The sequence below is a fragment of the Scyliorhinus torazame genome, chromosome 12 (genome assembly GCF_047496885.1).
Source record: "Scyliorhinus torazame isolate Kashiwa2021f chromosome 12, sScyTor2.1, whole genome shotgun sequence".
Lineage (NCBI taxonomy): Eukaryota > Metazoa > Chordata > Chondrichthyes > Carcharhiniformes > Scyliorhinidae > Scyliorhinus > Scyliorhinus torazame.
In genome coordinates this window covers 197,569,413-197,588,196 of record NC_092718.1, presented here as the reverse complement: position 1 = coordinate 197,588,196, position 18,784 = coordinate 197,569,413, and the positions used below count along the sequence as shown (strand labels likewise).

Here is an 18,784-nt window from a genome sequence, read left to right as displayed (position 1 = left end):
CCGCCAGCCAATAAGATTCCCCATTATGGCCACCCCACGCCTGCAGGAAACCCGCGGGCAGAGAATGCCGGTGAAAGGGAGAATCCCGCCAGCAGAGAATGCGCCCCCCACAGCTTTCTCAAGGGCAGTAAGGAAGGGGAAATAAATACTGGCCTTGCAAATGGCACCCAGTTCCTGTGAATAAATAATAAAAAAAGTTACTGAATAGGTTACTGGAACAAAAGGATACACAATCCACTAGTAGTAACAACACAGGTTAAGAAGATCATACAGAATAGCAAACCAAGCACCGGATTTTATTTCTAGAGAGTTAAAAGTGAAAAATAGAGAAGTTGTATTAAACTTGCATTGGACCTATAATAGATTACTCTTTGAGTACTATGCACACGATCTCCATATTATAAAAATAATATAGAGGTACTGGAGAAGTTATGAAAAGATTTACATGGATGATGCCAGAACTGAGAAGATGTACTTGTGAGCTTCAACAAGCTAGTGCTAGTGTCTCTAATTACAGAAGGCTGAGGGGAAACCTGATAGATGCCATTAAGATATTGAAAAGGGTTGATAGAGTAGATGCAGAGAAGATGGTTCCACTTACGGGTGGTGTCCAAACGTAGACAGGGCTCAAAACAGTCATTACTAAATGCAGTCGGGAATTCAGGAGAAACACTTTACCCAATGCCTGGTAAGGAGTACCCGAAGGGAGTAGTTGAGGCAATTAAAACAGGCATATTTGAGGGGAAGGCCGAGAAACCTGTCCGGGATAAAGTGGCCCATTTCAGTGTACTCTCGATGTAACTCAATTATTTCCTTGCAAAATAAAAATCCTCTCATGCATCCTCAGGTTTACGGAGCTTCAAATGTGGAACTCGTTACCAGGACAAGAACAGAGCACCTCTCAGACCAGAACAAGAGTAAAATCAAAGGTAAGTAAAGGAGTGCATTACTGTGCCTGCGATGAGCATGTGTAAACAAGTAGAGCAGTGACAGCTCAGTAAAACCAGCACTGGGAAAAAGGAACAACAAAAACTGGCAAAGCATTCTATTCCTTATAGTCAATAATAACTGTAAATATGCCTGAAACTGGGGTAGTCTCCATAGGTCTGCAATAGGGGGAAGATAAAGGTTAGTGTTGAAAAGGGATATTAAAAATTAAATACACCCAATATCCTCTGTCCGTGGGAAATTTGTTGGGAGTAGCGGGAGCGTGAACTTTGGAAGCTTTCTCTCCCCATATCCACACCCCGTTGTTGAATACATGGCTCTCACTTCAGTAAAAATATAATTGACAAAATATGATTTCCAAATCAGATCCAATCCAACTCCCGTATATTATATCTCTGCCCATTTATTCTCAGGGTACAGATTTCACATGGCAGGCACAGCATTAAATGTATGAGAATTAGGTGTTTGGCAGGGCTTACAAAGCCATGATCCCATTGGATGGTTTTGATGAGATTATAAACTACAAGATTGAAATTCAAGATGTCAAGCAGGCATTATACTGGCAACATTCATCAGGGGACTACTGTAAGATGACAAAATTATAAAGCCTTGTTGTATTGATGGCTAGCCTAGTTATGACAGCTTTCTGCAGCGCTAAGAAGCAAGCCATGTTGAGACAGTCGACAAATCATGAAATACTTAGGAGCTTAACAAAGAAACTAATGGTTAAGGGGGATAACCGTGGGTTGGCATCACATGACTGATCCGATAGTAATACCAGTTAATTTATCTCCTGGAAGAATGCAGAAAATTACACTTTATCTTACTGTATAATAATATTAAAGATTAAAATATTTACACATTCATCTTCACCAGACTGAGAACTTCAAGCTAAAGATTTAATTTAGATTTACTCGCTTCAGGAATGATTTAATTACTAAGGTATTGCAAATGATTTTGTTTTACAATAAAAGCCTTATAAAAACCCTGATGTAAGCATGCCATTTTGAGGTTAATTAGTTGTATTTAATATGGAGTAGAAAAGCAATCTGACTATAAAGACAGGCTGTGGGTGATTATTCCAGATGAGTCCAGCCTCTTAGTAATGTGCTACATGGGCTCCCTATAGGTGGAAGCAGGAGATGAGACCCATGTGACGCTAGGCACTCGATATTAGTGAAGTAGCAGAGGTCTAACGCCAGGGCAAAAAGAGGTTTCTCTCAGAACTATAATTTGCAGGGGAAACATTTTTTTTTGCGTAATGCCATGATTGCTTCTTCAAAGTCAGCACCATAATTGTTTTACATGCTGATGTTGTTCGGCTTTGCTATCTGGGGGCAAAGAGCTGGTGCTGCACCACCCATTTGCATTTCTCAACCCCAGATTGTGTTTTTTTTAAATTGTTTCAACCTCTAGGGCACCGACGACACAAACCTGTTTCACCAGCGTCCACTCTGTTGGTCCACCAACAAGTTACCCCACCGAACAGCCAGAAGATCAGAAGTAAAGTGTTTTTATATTTGTTTAAATTTCAAGTGTTCATTTTAGTGACCTCTGAGTAAGCTTATGACAGTGGAACCTCCATTATCCATATTCCTATCAGCTTTCCGCAACCAATTGTCTGCTGAATATTTCACAGGACAAAAAAGCCTTAAGCAAGATGTCACCAGGTTGCCCTGCCCCCTTTTTGTTGCTTGTGTTTCATCTCCTTTTGTTACCGAATCAAATGACATTTCTTGTTAATTGTTCCGCGCTTGTCTTCATTCCTGCATCGAGGTATTGCTGCGCTGTTAGAAGATCAGGTTTTGGGGACTCTCAATTATTCACCAATTTCCATAATCCACTCCATCTGGTGGATAATGGAGTTTCCGCTGTACTTTCCTGGGTTTCATTCAGCCTTATGAAAAATTGATAACCTGGAACTCCCTGAAGCTGTTGGCAGGCTGAGAATTATGTTTCAGTAAAAGGCTCCTTTGTCTCAACGCATAACAGTCCAATTTTGAATGAAGACAGGAGTAGAGAAATATGGAACAAAGGAAAAATGGGCTGAATATAAATTAACAATGTTCCTCAGTGCCAATGCTGCTCATCACATATCCCTCCCAAAATGACAACGTTGGTGTTTATGTCATTTTATATCACTGTGTATCTTTCACTGGGAAAGATTTGGTTACAGATGTTGATTTCTGGTCTGCTAGAATACATAATTGTATTCCTTATGCTCCTTCAACCTGGAGATTTTACCAGTCCGTCTAGGATGTTCCCAAGGTGCTGGGCAGAGATCCATATCGGTCAGCAATGCTAAACATGCACTGTTGGCCTGGAGGGCTTGGGACAGTCACCAATGTGGGAGGCTAATATTAAATGCTGTTGGAACACACGGTTTGTGTGTTCTGCCACTAACAGTCTTCATCAAAGGCTGAAATCCTGTTCGAGGATAGTATCACCAAGACGACAATGGACATTTAGGACACAGTGCACTCTGTAATCATGCTGTTGATATTGAAGGCAACCATACCCCATCTGAAATTGCATTTAAATGGAATGTTTGTAATCAGATTAGGATACACAAGTGTGGCAAGTGTACAGAACCATTTATGGTGCTCGCTGGTGATTCTGAAAGGAGCTGCATACTCCCCACATTAGTAAAAAAAGATAAATACATTTTAAAACAATGGGTGTCTGCTCTACTTGGTCATAACTTAAAACTACTAAACGTTCCTCTGTGTCTAAATGGACTTCCTGTCTACAAAACCTGACATCCTTGTGCTACTTTGTCAGTTTTTACGTTACCTTCTCCCAGTCTAGATGGAAAATGCCTATGTAAACTTACCATGTAATTGTCATGATATCCATATTTACATATCATGGTGCAATCACACACACACACTGATGGACAGGTCGACGGACCAATCAACACACATGCAACATCACAGCCAATCACCAGTGAGAGCACACACACTATAAAACAGGGAACACTACAGTTCCCGCTCATTCCAGCAGGAGTTAGCTCAGAGCACAGATCTCACAGCATGCCACTCAGACATACACCATGTGCTGAGTGCCTCTCTAAGATAGTGTTAGGGCTGGGTCCACAGGTTAACTGGTGAAGTACGAACCGCAGCCAGAAGTTAACAGTTGTTATTATTCAGATCAATAAAACAGTTGTAGCATCTGCAACCGTGTTGGTTCGTTTGTATATCGGAACACCCAACACGACAGTTGTTATACCCTCTAATAACCAATAGCTCTTTAGTTTAATATTCTTTAGGTTCTACTGCAAAGAATCTCATTCCCGATTCACATTTTCAATCCTTAATGTGAGCATTTTGCACAGAATTGCTTTCTGGTTAGTTATTGACAAGTCAGCAACACCTCAAACTCATTTTGAAGGGGATTGTATGCAGTCTGGGTCTGTACTTCGAAATATTTATTTATTTATTTTATTTTGCCAATTAAGGGGCAATTTTGGCATGGCCAATCCACCTACCCTGCACATCTTTGGGTTGTGGGCATGAGACCAACGCAGACACGGGGAGAATGTGCAAACTCCACACGGACATTGACCCGGGGCCAGGATCAAACACGGGTCCTTGACACCATGAGGCAGCAGTGCTAATCACTGTGCGACCGCGCCGTCCTCTGTACTTATAAATATAACACAGCTTTGTGGATTGTAGCCTTGATCCCTGGGACTGAGGACTGAATAAAAGTGACATTACTTCTGAAAGAACATGAACAATGTAAAAATGAAGCGATTTGACACTTAATAATTCCATAGAACAATCAGTATAAATCAGCACAAATTCATATTTAATGATTAGTCAATTGAATCAACCTTGAAGCTCATCATGAATATACTGCACATTAATCAGTATGCAACTAGGTTTGTGTGCAGTTCAAGTCATTGTATTTAAGAACACAAATGGTGGAAATTGGTGACAAACTATTCACCAGATTGAGATAGGGTGATGATAAAATGAATGACATACACACTAGAAATACAAAGTTCCACGTGATAGGCTTAATTAACACAATGTTTGGCACAACATCGAGGGCCGAAGGGCCTGTTCTGTGCTGTACGGTTCTATAACCAAAAGCTGAGACTTTCAGGCAATATATCAGGATGCTCTGCACACATTTCTCTTTTTCGGCTTAATGCCGAATGCAATGCAATTAGAATTCCTCATTGATCATTTTTATGTTATTTTTCTTAAGTAGAAAATCTCATCAGAATTGCCTCTCAAAAGAAAGAGTTGAATTCAAACAGCTCGAACTCAGCAGGTTTACATCTTTAATGCAGAGATCAATCATTGAACGTCACGGTCACACAGTGGTTAGCACTGTCGCTTCACAGCTCCAGGGTCCCATGTTCGATTCCTGGCTTGGGTCACTGTCTGTGCGGAGACTGCACATTCTCCCTGTGTCTGCGTGGGTTTCCTCCGGGTGCTCCGGTTTCCTCCCACAGTCCAAAGATGTGCAGGTTAGGTGGATTGGCCATGCTAAATTGACCTTCGTGTTCAAAGGGGTTGGGTGGCGTTGCTGGGTTACAGGTATGGGGCGGAGGTGGGGCTTTAAGTGGGGTGCTCTTTCCAAGGGCTGGTGCAGACCTGATGGGCCGAATGGCCTCCTTCTGCACTGTAAATTCTATGTCTATGTCTAAACACACTTGCCATACAACCAACACTGCAGTGAAAATGCCACTTGTCTTTTGCAGGAAGTAAAACTCCTCTCCAGTCTTTCCTGGGCATTGCAGAGCAACATGTTGGACCACACAACGGGGTTGGTATTGGAAATTTTGTTCTGCTACTTCAGCCAGTTCTTTTGTCATTTCTTATAGATCATGCAATATTAAGTCAAAATCTGCTCTCTGTCTCAGAATATTATAAACTAACTTTTTTTTAAGCTTTCAAACAGTGTTTCAGAAGTATATTGTGTTGAAGTGTTTCTTTATCTGTCAGAAAAAAGCAGAATATGCTGGAAAATCTCAGCAGGGCGGGCAGCATCTGTGGAGAGAGAAACAGAGTTAATGGGCAGTATTTAACAGAAACATTTCTAAGTTCCTTTGTGGCGGGTTTTGGTGGTTTGCATTGGTGGTTCAGTGGTAGAATTCTCTTTGTGGCGGGTTTTGGTGGGAGATTCCCGCAGGCTCTGCCGGCAAGTTTCCCATCGCTATCAAAGGACACTTAGTGACCTTTTGGGGCCCTGGGGAGTTTCTCACCAGTTTAGCTCACACTTGGGGCATGATTTAACTAAAAGGGAACAAAGCGCCATAGCGAGTATGTTTAGCTCACAGCGCCGAGAAACACATGGCTATAAAACGCCACTTGCTTTAGATAAGAAGCCTCAGCGGGGAACTCGCAGCCGAAGCTGTACATAGCCCCGTTTTCTACACTGAGGAACTCCGGAGAGAAATGTGATGGGTTTTATACTGTTTAATACTATTTAAAAGGGGATGAAGCAAAATACTCTTAATCTGTCATTCCTGGTTAATGTGAATGTGGGGAAAATGGTTTATTTGCGAATGAGAAAGCTGGATGAACTATAGGGCACTACACAAGTTTCAAAGAGTAGGAAAGAAGATAAGGGCAGCACGGTAGCATTGTGGATAGCACAATTGCTTCACAGCTTCAGGGTCCCAGGTTCGATTCTGGCTTGGGTCACTGTCTGTGCGGAGTCTGCACATCCTCCCCATGTGTGCGTGGGTTTCCTCCGGGTGCTCCGGTTTCCTCCCACAGTCCAAAGATGTGCAGGTTAGGTGGATTGGCCATGCTAAATTGCCCTTAGTGTCCAAAATTGCCCATAGTGTTGAGTGGGGTTGCTGGGTTATGGGGATAGGGTGGAGGTGTGGACCTTGGGTAGGGTGCTCTTTCCAAGGGCCGGTGCGGACTCGGTGGGCCGAGTGGCCTCCTTCTGCACTGTAAATTCTATGAAATAACGCCCATAGTGATTGCTGAGTTTGGGTCGTGCATTTTGCCATGCGCATTATTTAATGACTGAGTGCAACTTTTAACTAGGGTAAGGAATCCTAAACAAGAGAAAGGATTTTGGTGGCAGTTCTTCTGAGCATACCTTCAGCGGGAATCCCCAATAAGCAGCATAAACAGCCATGCGTGCTGTTCCTCCAAGGTTTCTGTTGACCGTTCACCACATCTATGCTGAGCGATTGGGAAAATCCCTGTGAAAATTCAACTCATTAATCCTGACTATGTGCTCAATTCGCCAAAATTTCACTCCCCGGCAAAAACGTAACCATTTATAGAAAGCAGTACCCAGTGGATCAGAATTGTCTTTTAAGAGTCAAACTCTTGTCTTGCAAAAAAATTGCCTGCACTCCAGTTTGCATAAGACTGAAGGCCCACTTGTTTAGTGATTGATTTTGTGTCTATTGCAGGGGTTTCAAGGGTTTTCGCTGGAGTTTTCCAAGTCACATTCTGGAGTACTGTCTATTTATACCGAGGACCTTGGGTTTACAGCAACCAAATAAATCTCATTCTCTTTTACCTGGGACTCAGGATTTTCACTGTTCCAGGGGTTGCATCCCTGATTCACTTGGTTTTCCAGGAAAACTGCAAATCAGTCACCCTGTACCCTGATATGATTGTACTTCGGATAGATTCAACAAGGCTGAGTTATAATGATTTGCCGTTTCATTGCTGTTAAATCCAGCCCTTTGTAACATTTGTCGGAGCTGCTGTAATTAGCTTGTATCATTTTGTGATCTAGGCATTCATTACTCAGACATTCAGCAATACCAATCCAACATCTATTACTCCAGAGGAGTACTTCAATTTGAACTTTGAACTGGGAAGCCGAGATATTGGACGTCCCATGGAGCTCACCACGAAAACACAGAAGTAAGCTGAAAGCCTCTTTCATGGTCTGTAACTGCGAATAAACAAGATATAGATCCTTGTGTACTGCTCTGGTCGTAACATGACAAACACATAACAAGGACTCTGGCCCCCTTTAGTAAATGTCACAGCTTACAGCACTGAAACATCATACTCCTCCTAAAATGAAACAAACCGTTGTGATCTCAGATTCGAGTTACCAGGCAGAGGAGTTAAATCCAACTGCAGGGCTGCGATTAGGTTTATAAACAGGAACAACAACTCGTATTTCTATGGTCCCTTTGACATAGGAAAACATCCCTAGTTGCTACACAGTAACTTAAAGGGCTTCATGACAGGGTCTAGGCTCACTGAGCAAATTGCTTAACAGATGTCAAATCAGTTAAGAAAGAAAAGTTAAAAAAGTAAGCAGACAGCTGGGGTAACGGGTAATTATTCAAATTGGAGGAAACATCATGCTGGAATCAATATTACTCATAACTTACATTAACGATTTGTACCTTGACTCAAAATCAGAATTTACAGACTTCCAGTGGCGACATGTAGAGAGCGGTTGCACACGAGGTGGCTCCTGACAGAGAACTTTGATTTAAGCCCTTTTGACCTGGTTTTCTGAGGAGATTTGGGTTGGATTTGGTTAGTTCGGTGGGTTAATAATCCCACATCAAAGTGATGCCAAATACAAGGTGCAGCATGTGGTGGTATGTATTAGGGGTAATACGGTACACCAGGAATGCCGAGGAGCTATTGGAGGACAGATGCTGGATCCCGATTGGATCCTCCACCTACTGGGCTCCACCCAGATAGGCGGGGTATAAGAACCCGGTTTACTCCCCGCAGCTGCATTCTGTGACTGAGCTGCTGGGGGAACAAGTCTGAACAAGTCTGCTCAATAAAGCCTCGATTGAAGTTCTTTACGTCTCGCCTCGTGTGTGATCGATGGTGCTACAATTTATTGAGCAGACTTGAAAAGGAATATGGAGCTCCGGATCGCCCCGGAGTGCCTGCGAATCAGCCCCCACGCAGCAAACGCAACATCCGTGTTTAAACACTGGCTGGCGTGCTTTGAGGGATACCTCCGAACGGCCCCCGGCAGACCAACAGAAGACCAGAAGATGCAGGTCCTGCATTCCAGGGTGAGTCCCGAAATCTACTCACTCATCGAGGGCACGGAAGAATTCCCAGAGGCGATCAACTTGCTGAAGGAGATCTACATTAAGCCCATCAACCAGGTCTACGCACGCTACCAGCTCGCGACAAGACGACAAATCCCCGGGGAATCGCTAGACGATTTCTTCAACGCTCTAACGATCCTGGGACGAAACTGCAACTGCCCAGCGGTTACGGCGAACGAACATACGGACCTCCTGATCAGAGACGCTTACGTAGCAGGTTTGGCATCGTCGCAAATTCGCCAGAGACTTTTGGAGAAAGACTCTCTCGGACTCACAGAGGTACGGGTCCTCGCAGCCTCCCTCGACGTGGCCTCCCAAAACGCCCGCGCCTATGCCCCCGACCGCGCTGCAGCCCCTTGGGCTCCGTGGACCCCCGCCGCGACCGACCCCCCCCCGGCAACCCCAACCCCTCTGCAAGCGTGCGCAGCCAGAATCCCAGACCACCTGGGGGGCCCCCGCTGCTACTTTTGCGGGCAGTCAAAACACCCCCGCCAGCGCTACCCGGCCCACTCGGCCACCTGCAAAAGCTGCGGTAAAAAGGGGCACTATGCAGCGGTGTGCCAGTCCCGTGGGGTCGCCGCTATCTCCGGGGAACAAATGGGATCATGGGCTCCACCCCCCAGCGACCCACGGGACTGGCATTTTGGACCCCGGACACCACGAGGGAGGGACGGGCACTGCCATCTTCCTACCCACAGGCCGCGTGCGATCCATGGGAGTGGCCATTTTGTCCACCCCCGGCCGCGTCCAACCCATGGGAGTGGCCATTTTGTCCACCCCCGGCCGCGTGCGACTCATGGGAGCGGCCATTTTGTCCACCCCCGACCGCGTGCGATCCATGGACGCCGCCATCTTGGCTGACAGGCAAGGACCCCGGCGTGGATGGCTCCACACTGCCTGAAGACAAGGGTCTGATACACCAACCACGTTTGGCATTGGTGACCCTCGACCAGTCGCGGCCCCGGACTCTCCAGACGACAACGACAAAGGTGCTGGTGAACGGCCACGAAACGCCGTGTTTAATCGACTCAGGGAGCACGGAGAGTTTTATTCACCCGGACACGGTAAGGCGCTGTTCCCTTGTAATTCGGCCAAGCACCCAAAAAATTTTCCTGGCGGCGGGGTCCCACTCCGTTGAAATCAAAGGGTTCTGCATCGCAAACCTAACGGTGCAGGGGAGAGAGTTCAAAAATTACTGGCTGTACGTCCTTCCCCACCTCTGCGCTCCCACCCTCCTGGGTTTGGACTTCCAATGCAACCTCCAGAGCTTAACATTCAAATTTGGCGGCCCTATACCCCCACTGACTATCTGCGGCCTCGCGACACTCAAGGTCGAACCGCCCTCCCTGTTTGCGAACCTCACCCCGGATTGCAAACCCGTCGCCACTAGGAGCAGACGGTACAGCACCCAGGACCGGACGTTTATCAGGTCCGAAGTCCAGCGGCTGCTGAAGGAAGGCATAATCCAGGCCAGCAATAGTCCCTGGAGAGCCCAGGTGGTAGTAGTGAAGACAGGGGAGAAGCAAAGGATGGTCGTAGACTACAGTCAGACCATCAACAGGTACACGCAGCTGGATGCGTACCCTCTTCCCCGCATATCCGACATGGTCAATCGGATTGCACAGTACAAGGTCTTCTCCACCGTGGACCTTAAGTCCGCCTACCACTGGCTCCCCATTCGCCCCGGTGACCGCAAGTACACTGCCTTCGAAGCAGACGGGCGGCTATACCACTTCTTAAGGGTTCCATTCGGCATCACGAACGGAGTCTCGGTCTTCCAACGAGAGATGGACCGAATGGTCGACCAGCACGGTTTACGGGCCACGTTCTCGTACCTCGATAACGTCACCATCTGCGGCCACGACCAGCAGGACCACGACGCCAACCTCCGCAAATTCCTCCAGACCGCTAACACCCTCAACCTCACCTACAACGAGGAAAAATGCGTGTTTAGCACCGACCGTTTAGCCATCCTGGGCTACGTAGTGCGTAATGGAGTGATAGGCCCCGACCCCGAACGCATGCGCCCCCTCATGGAGTTCCCTCTCCCCCACTGTACCAAAGCCCTGAAACGCTGCCTGGGCTTCTTTTCTTATTACGCCCAGTGGGTCCCCCAGTACGCAGACAAGGCCCGCCCACTAATCCAGTCCACTACTTTTCCCCTGTCGACAGAGGCCCGCCAGGCCTTCAGCCGCATCAAAACGGATATCGCAAAGGCCACGCTGCGCGCCATCGACGAGTCCCTCCCCTTCCAAGTCGAGAGCGACGCGTCCGACGTAGTTCTGGCGGCCACGCTCAACCAAGCGGGCAGACCCATGGCCTTTTTCTCCCGGACCCTACACGCTTCGGTAATTCGCCACTCCTCAGTAGAAAAGGAGGCCCAAGCCATAGTGGAAGCTGTGCGACATTGGAGGCATTACCTAGCCGGTAGGAGATTCACCCTCCTCACTGACCAACGATCGGTAGCCTTCATGTTCGATAATGCACAGCGGGGCAAGATAAAAAACGACAAGATCCTGCGGTGGAGGATCGAACTCTCCACCTACAACTACGAGATCTTGTACCGTCCCGGAAAGCTGAACGAGCCGTCCGATGCCCTATCTCGCGGCACTTGTGCCAACGCACAAGTGGACCGTCTCCAAGCCCTCCACGAGGACCTCTGCCACCCGGGGGTCACTCGTTTCTACCACTTCATAAAGGCTCGCAACCTCCCTTACTCCGTCGAGGCCGTCCGAACAGTCACCAGGAACTGCCAAATCTGCGCAGAATGCAAACCGCATTTTTTCAGGCCAGATAGAGCGCACCTGATAAAGGCTTCCCGTCCTTTTGAATGCCTCAGTTTGGATTTCAAAGGCCCCCTCCCCTCCACCGATCGCAACACGTACTTTCTTAACATCGTTGATGAATACTCCCGCTTCCCCTTTGCCATCCCCTGCCCCAACATGACCGCGGCCACGGTCATTAAAGCCCTCGGCACCATCTTTACCCTGTTCGGTTTCCCCGCCTACATCCATAGCGACAGGGGGTTCTCCTTCACGAGTGACGAGCTGCGTCAATTCCTGCTCAGCAAGGGCATAGCCTCGAGCAGGACGACCAGCTACAACCCCCGGGGGAACGGGCAGGTAGAGAGGGAGAACGGAACGGTCTGGAAGACCGTCCTACTGGCCCTACGGTCTAGGAGTCTCCCAACTTCCCACTGGCAGGAAGTCCTCCCGGATGCCCTTCATTCTATCCGGTCCCTGCTGTGTACCACCACTAACCAAACGCCTCACGAGCGCCTCCTTGTCTTCTCTAGGAGGTCCGCTTCTGGAACGTCACTTCCGACCTGGCTGGCGGCCCCGGGACCCATCGTGCTCCGGAAACATGTGCGGGCGCACAAATCAGACCCGCTGGTGGAAAAGGTACATCTACTCCACGCAAACCCGCAGTACGCCTACGTGGCGTACCCAGACGGCCGACAGGACACGGTCTCTCTGCGGGACCTGGGCCCGCCGGAGCTCCCCACCCCCCCAACACAAATCACCTCCCCCTCACTCCCGCCGGCGCACCCCACAGCCATCCCCTTCCCGGGGGGATCGGTTCTCCTCCCAGGCCCGCCCAGGAGTAAGGAAACAGAAGGGGACAGCGCGATGCTCCCAGAGTCGACCGGACCCGAGCCAGCACCACCACCACCACCCGGGCTGAGACGATCGGAGAGGGCGACCAGAGCACCATCTCGACTCATCGAATCGACTTAAGATGTATATAATTCAGTGGCCCAGTAAAGCGGCATTGTTGTGAATAGTTAACGCTGCAAATCGGGTAAAATGTGAATCATTCGGTGGCCCAGTAAAAGCGGCATGGTTGTATATAGTTCAATGGTTAAGGCACCGACCCTGTAAACCCCTACCACATACCACCCACCACCCCGCCAGGTTCCTTTTTAACAAGGGGAGAATGTGGTGGTATGTATTAGGGGTAATACGGTACACCAGGAATGCCGAGGAGCTATTGGAGGACAGATGCTGGATCCCGATTGGATCCTCCACCTACTGGGCTCCACCCAGTTAGGAGGGGTATACGAACCTGCGTTTAATCCCCGCAGCTGCATTCTGTGACTGAGCTGCTGGGGGAACGTGTCTGAATAAGTCTGCTCAATAAAGCCTTGATTGAAGTTCTTTACGTCTCGCCTCGTGTGTGATCGATGGTGCTACACAGCAGAAGAAAAATAAGGAATCGTCATCAAACTCAAGAGTTTTGTCTGTGAAGAAAATGGCGGAGGTTTCTGTGGTGTTGCGGTGTCATTCCACTACCCACTGAGCTGCTTACAGGCCTCCTGGTGGGGAACTTAAGAAATTATGGCGGGAGGTCTATGAGGATCACGAGAGAGAGATTGAGGGGGCCATGTCCTCGAGTGGACTTGCCAAAAATGGATGAAATGGTAAAGGCTCAGGGCACGGAGCAAAAGGAGGTGGAGGTGGCCCTCTCTAGGCAAAGTGCCCAGATCACCTCCCTGGAAGCGGTAAGGGTGGGAATGGCCGGTGACAACAAGGCATTAAGGGCCATGATTTGGAAAATCGCTCCAGAAGACAGAACTTGAGGGTTGTTGGGTTGCCGGAGGGCTCGGGGGGTCCGAATCCGATGAAGTTTATGTTGGAGTTGTTTTGGAAGATGGTGGGGGAAATGATGTCCTCTCTCAAGCTGGATGGGGCCCACAGGTTGTTGAGGCAGAAACCCGTGCTGGTGAGCCACCATATACGGTCATCGTGCACTTTTTGCAGTGAGTAAAAGATCATCGAGACTCCAGATGGGAGGGCCACGTTGTGAGGATCTATCAGGATGTTGGAGTGGAGCTGGCCAAGAGGTGTTCAGCACTTGAGGCCAATGCCGTGTTGTAGCGGAACAATATTCGATTTGGCGTGGTTTACCCTGTGCCCCTCAGAGTGACTTATGCATCGAAAGGTTATTACTTTGCGACTGCAATGGAGACTGAGGCATTTGAGCAGAAACATGGACGGGGATCAAGATAACTGAATTATATTGGTTGGGAGATGGCTGTCTGGGGATGGGTGTGTGATTTGGGGCATTTGTTGGGGTGATTATTGGGTGTTTTGGATTTTGTACTTGGATTTTTACTGTAGGTTTTGTTGGATGGGTGTTATTGTTGTTGCTGTTATTGTTGTTCTTGTTTCTTTCTTTTTTCCTGGAACGATTAAAGTTGGATTTGGGCGGGGGATGTTTCGAGTTTTTTTTTTTGTTATGCTTATGTGTTGGGGCCATCCTGCTGGCTAGGGGAGTGGGGGAAGCACAAGAGGTCACAGTAGGAGGAAGCAGTAGGAGGAAGCAGAGTCTTCAGAGAGTTGCAAGGCTCAAGGACGTTTGTGATAGGAAGGGGCAAGACAAAGAAGATTTTGGACATGAGGGTGGGAATTATAAATTGAAGGATTTAAGAGACCCAGAGGCAGTGCAGGTCAGCAAGCACAGAAGTGATGGGTGAGCGGGACTGGGACATGGTTAGAGCACTGGCGTTCGGGTCGCCTGGGATGTTGTGGATGTGTTGGAGGTGGGTTCAGGGTTTCAGCAACAGATGGGCTCAGGTAGGGATGGGGGCGAGATGTTATGAGGGCGTTGTAGGCAGTCTCAATCTCTATTGCCATGGTTTAAGACAACCAGACCCTTGATTTTGGAGTGCAACTCTGTAACTCATTTCCACGCAATGTTAGATCTAAGATTCCAGAATTAATGAGTTCATTTAGACTCTGATCAAATTGCCAGACGCCAATATTATATTTAATGATTCAAAATGAAGAAAAAAAGCTAATGTAGTATTGATCTTCTATATTTATATGCGGTGTGTTAGAACCAAGGCACCCAATAACATCTTGGATTCTAAAGGCAATGGGAAATGAAACCATTAAGTCCAAGAGTTCTTAGGTTCAGTTCCTTAGTCAGCTCAACGGGAAGGTGAAAGCAAAGTGCTGAATATCCAAAATAAAAACAGGAAGTTTGCTCAGCGGAGCAGGCAACATCAGTGGAGAAAAAAACAGGTTAATAGGTGAAAATTTCTGATGTGTCGGTCTTGGTGAGAAAACTGGAGAGAATCCCGCTGGTGCCATTGGCATTGTGTATTCAGCCACTTATACAAAAAAAAATGTTTCATGCCCCACTGGTGGCAACTTGCTTCCAATTTGCTCCTCCCGGTAGAACTTAATCACTGCAATCAATGGGGCGCTCCTTTTAAACCTCTCCCTAGCACTTGTTTCAAGTCCAGTCGGAGGGTGGGGGGGTGCCAGGGAGACAGCACCAGAAGATGCCCGTGAGGCACGATCAATTTGACTGGAGACGAAGTTGAATCCAAACTGAGGCTTTATTAGTATCAGATGTGTGGCCTCCCACAGCAGCTGGTGAAATGGCTGCGAGCTGGAGGCCACGCATATTTATAACCCGCCTCCTGGGCGGAGCTAGCATGTAGGGGCCACAGGTGAACCTGTAGTGCAGGTTCTACCGTACAGCCTCTAATTTGTTGAACACAGTGGTTTACCACAGCCCGCACCAAACATCTGGATAGGGTCGAGCAGAGGTGACATCTTGCACCCGTGATTGGCCAGATGAAGGTTACCAACCCCGTCTGGGAGGCATTGGCGGTGATAGTGAGTGCCAGCTCGCTCCATAAGAGATGCAGAAAAAAAGATGAATGACCTTCTGCATGCAGCCAGAGTAAGTCAGCCTCCTCATGCCTCATACCCATGATGTTTCCATGGTGATCTCACTCCCAGCCACTTAACGGGGCTCAAACACTCCCCATTATTCCCCGAGCAGCTGTTCTGCTGCTCACCTCCCCGCTCCCATGGCAGGGACCCTGCCTACACTCTCCCCATCTGTCTCATTGCAGGCCAAACTCGAACACAACAGACAGGAGCGCGCTGAAAACTCTAACCTCCTTTGAGGAAAGAGCCCTTGAGCTGGCCGGCGAGGAGCAGGACCGCACCAATGCAGACGGCGAGGTGGGGGTAAGAGACAAAAATGCGAACCCTCAACACACCCAGCCATGGCGCAAGCCTCACTTGAGTTACGCTCTGTCAGTCTGCCCCTGTCATGCACTAATGCCATCTCGCTTCTCTTGCAAGTCAATCAATCAACCAGTCCAGACCATCCTCGCACCCTCAGGAGAGTACAGACCCGAGCAGTTCTGAGGGACACATCTCGGAGATGAGCACTGAAGAGGCGTCACAATTGTCACCCGCACCGCCCACCAGCACAGATACTCACACCTCTGTGGAATAATTAATAAATCGGCTTCTGGGTCCCTCACTGGTGAGCACCTCACAGCTAAAGACTGCAGCAGACGGAGGCCGGGACGTCCCAGGGACCCGGCACTTGGAGGGATTCTGGAACCCAGGACTATGCTGAACCCCAGGCCGATGATGTGCCCCTGAGTCTGGTCGTCCCCGAGCTGCTGGAACTGCAAAGGCACAGTCATGAATATCAGGAAGGGATGTCAGCATCTCTCCTCAGACGACAAGGCCAACTGGAGAAGTCCCATCTCCTTCTGTCCGAGGAGATGATGTCCTCACTCCGAGACAACGTGGCCAACACTGCAATGGTGGCATCCGCAGTTGGGATCTTGGTGCAGGATGTGCACTCCATGGTATGGGATGTCCGCTCCATGGTCCAGGTCATGCACTCCATGGCTGAGCGCGGGAACTCCATGGTGCATGGCTTCAACTGCACTAGTGGGAATCCGCAAGTGTCAATGCCAGAAGATGGCGGGGCTACTGGATCTCACTCCATCTGCCACACTATCCCATGGAGGAGCCTAGACACCTATAGGGAAGAGAATCAGCAGGTTCACAGCCTGGGGCCTTCCACCCAGGAGACACTGGGGGTGTACAGCCCATCTGACCGCCCCCTCCCTATGACCGACACATCTCCAGCCCCGCACACTGAGGAGGGCAGCACTGCTGCCCGAGAGCAGGCCTGGACCCTCCGGGTGGCCCTCCAGGGGATGCCCGCCAATGTCATCTCAGACAACAGCGCGAGTAGGTCAGCAGGCCACCTCATCCCCAGTTGTGGATCTTGGGAATACACCTAGAGATAGCAGAAGGTTGAGGAAGGCCTAAAAAGATACAGTGGGCACAGATGAACCAAGGCATGAGTAGAGATAAGTGACAAGTGTTGGAACCATTAAATATAATAAATGTCACATTGATCAATCATAAAGTGCCTCCCCGCTTTCATGTCATTACAGCACGCTCTGCCAACCCCAGCAACAACGGCACATCCTCCATTTGCTTTGAGAGGACGGAAGCTCAATGGTTATCCTCCCTCCCACTGTAGCGACACAGTATCACCAAAAAGATCCTGGCACTGCCCCCCCTCCCAGGGTCCGCCCACCCTGAGCATCGCTCAGGCCTCTCAGTTCTATTAGCATTCAGTCATCATGAGGAAACCATCAACTGAAAGCTCGTGAGAGTCAGTCCACCTCCTCAGTAGATGGGAGACACTCACCGGGCCCCTAGCCTTGGAGGAGGCAGTGCAGCAGAGATGTGCATTCAGCGTCTCGTCGCCCCCAGATCACCCTGTTATCAATAACAGATTCCTGGGATTAGTCTAGTAAACCTTCTCTGAACTGCTTCTAACACATTTACATCTTTGCTTATACAAGGAGACCAATATGGACACCGTACTCCAGATGTGGTTAGGCCACAACTGGAGTATTTCATGCAGTTTTGGTCATCACATTATAGGAAGGATGTGGGTTGCCATGATTGAATGGCAGAACAAACCCGATGGGCCGAATGGACTAATTATGCTCCTATGGTCTTCTAGTACCTTTTATTCATCCTGTTGGAATGGACAATGTCACATTTGCGCACATTATACTCCATTTGCCTGACATGTTTATAAAACCTTTCATGACCTCAGGACACACCAAAGTGCTTTGCAGCTAATTAAGTGCTTTTAGTGCGTAGTCATGGTTGTAATGTGGGATAGATTTAACAGAAACAAAAATCAGGACCCAACATGGAGGTGCACGTGAAACTGGGGCAGGAAACAGAGCATAAAGCAAAGCAAATGGCAAACAATGGAGTTAAGTATAAAATCAGCACTTTGATGACAGGGCATAAGTAGAATATTACAGTTTTGTTCATGTTATTTGGGAATCTACAGTTCTGTCAGACAACACCATGTTTCATAAACGGCTAAATTCTGAAGTACTGCGTCCCGAAATCAATTCTGACGATTAACAATTGTCAAATGAGAAGAGTAGGCCCCTGAGCAATTTGCCAGTACACTTGAGTGTTGTTCAGATGCTGCTGACTAGAATGATCCATAACGCGCTCTTCTGAAACAAACATTGGTAATAACTGAGTTGCTGTGCGTATTCATGCCCCACCCCCCACCCCCCAACCCCGGCTCTGCACCAAAACCCCACCTTCTGGCTACAGCCCCGGCAACATTCACCGGAGAAAAACACGTAGCCAGAAGAAAATGCTGATGCTTCGCAATATCTTAGCATCTTTAATGAATGTCAGGAAGGTATTGTCCTTATCAGCTACTTCTGAGCCGATCGTGGACTTAATTATGAAACTTGTCTCTGAGTCAGCAAATTGCGTGTCCTACTTCAGAGACTGAGCATAATCTCTTGGCCAGAAGCTATTGAGAATAGCTTCTCAAACTATTTTCCAATCTGAGCCCACTTCAACATTTGAATATTAATGTGACCTCAGATGCCAGCAAAAGCAAAACGGCAATAAAGCAGCATAGTAACATTCAGTCTATAATTATTAAAGTCTGCACCGGTTTAGCTCAGTTCGCTGGACAGCT

The 18,784-nt window shown here is 48.2% G+C and overlaps 1 protein-coding gene across 5 annotated transcripts in view; it reads left to right on the top strand.

Annotated features, from left to right (window-relative positions):
- ankrd13b (ankyrin repeat domain 13B) overlaps positions 1 to 18,784 on the top strand; it is a 519,799-nt gene that overhangs the window by 442,712 nt on the left and 58,303 nt on the right. For 4 of the 5 annotated variants that reach the window (XM_072469636.1, XM_072469637.1, XM_072469640.1 and 1 more), the window contains exons 8-11: positions 848 to 929; positions 2,365 to 2,451; positions 5,666 to 5,730; positions 7,675 to 7,805. In XM_072469636.1, the coding sequence (XP_072325737.1) occupies positions 848 to 929; positions 2,365 to 2,451; positions 5,666 to 5,730; positions 7,675 to 7,805 (365 nt within the window). The remainder of the gene's footprint in view (positions 1 to 847; positions 930 to 2,364; positions 2,452 to 5,665; positions 5,731 to 7,674; positions 7,806 to 18,784) is intronic. The other variant, XM_072469638.1, reaches the window with a different exon arrangement.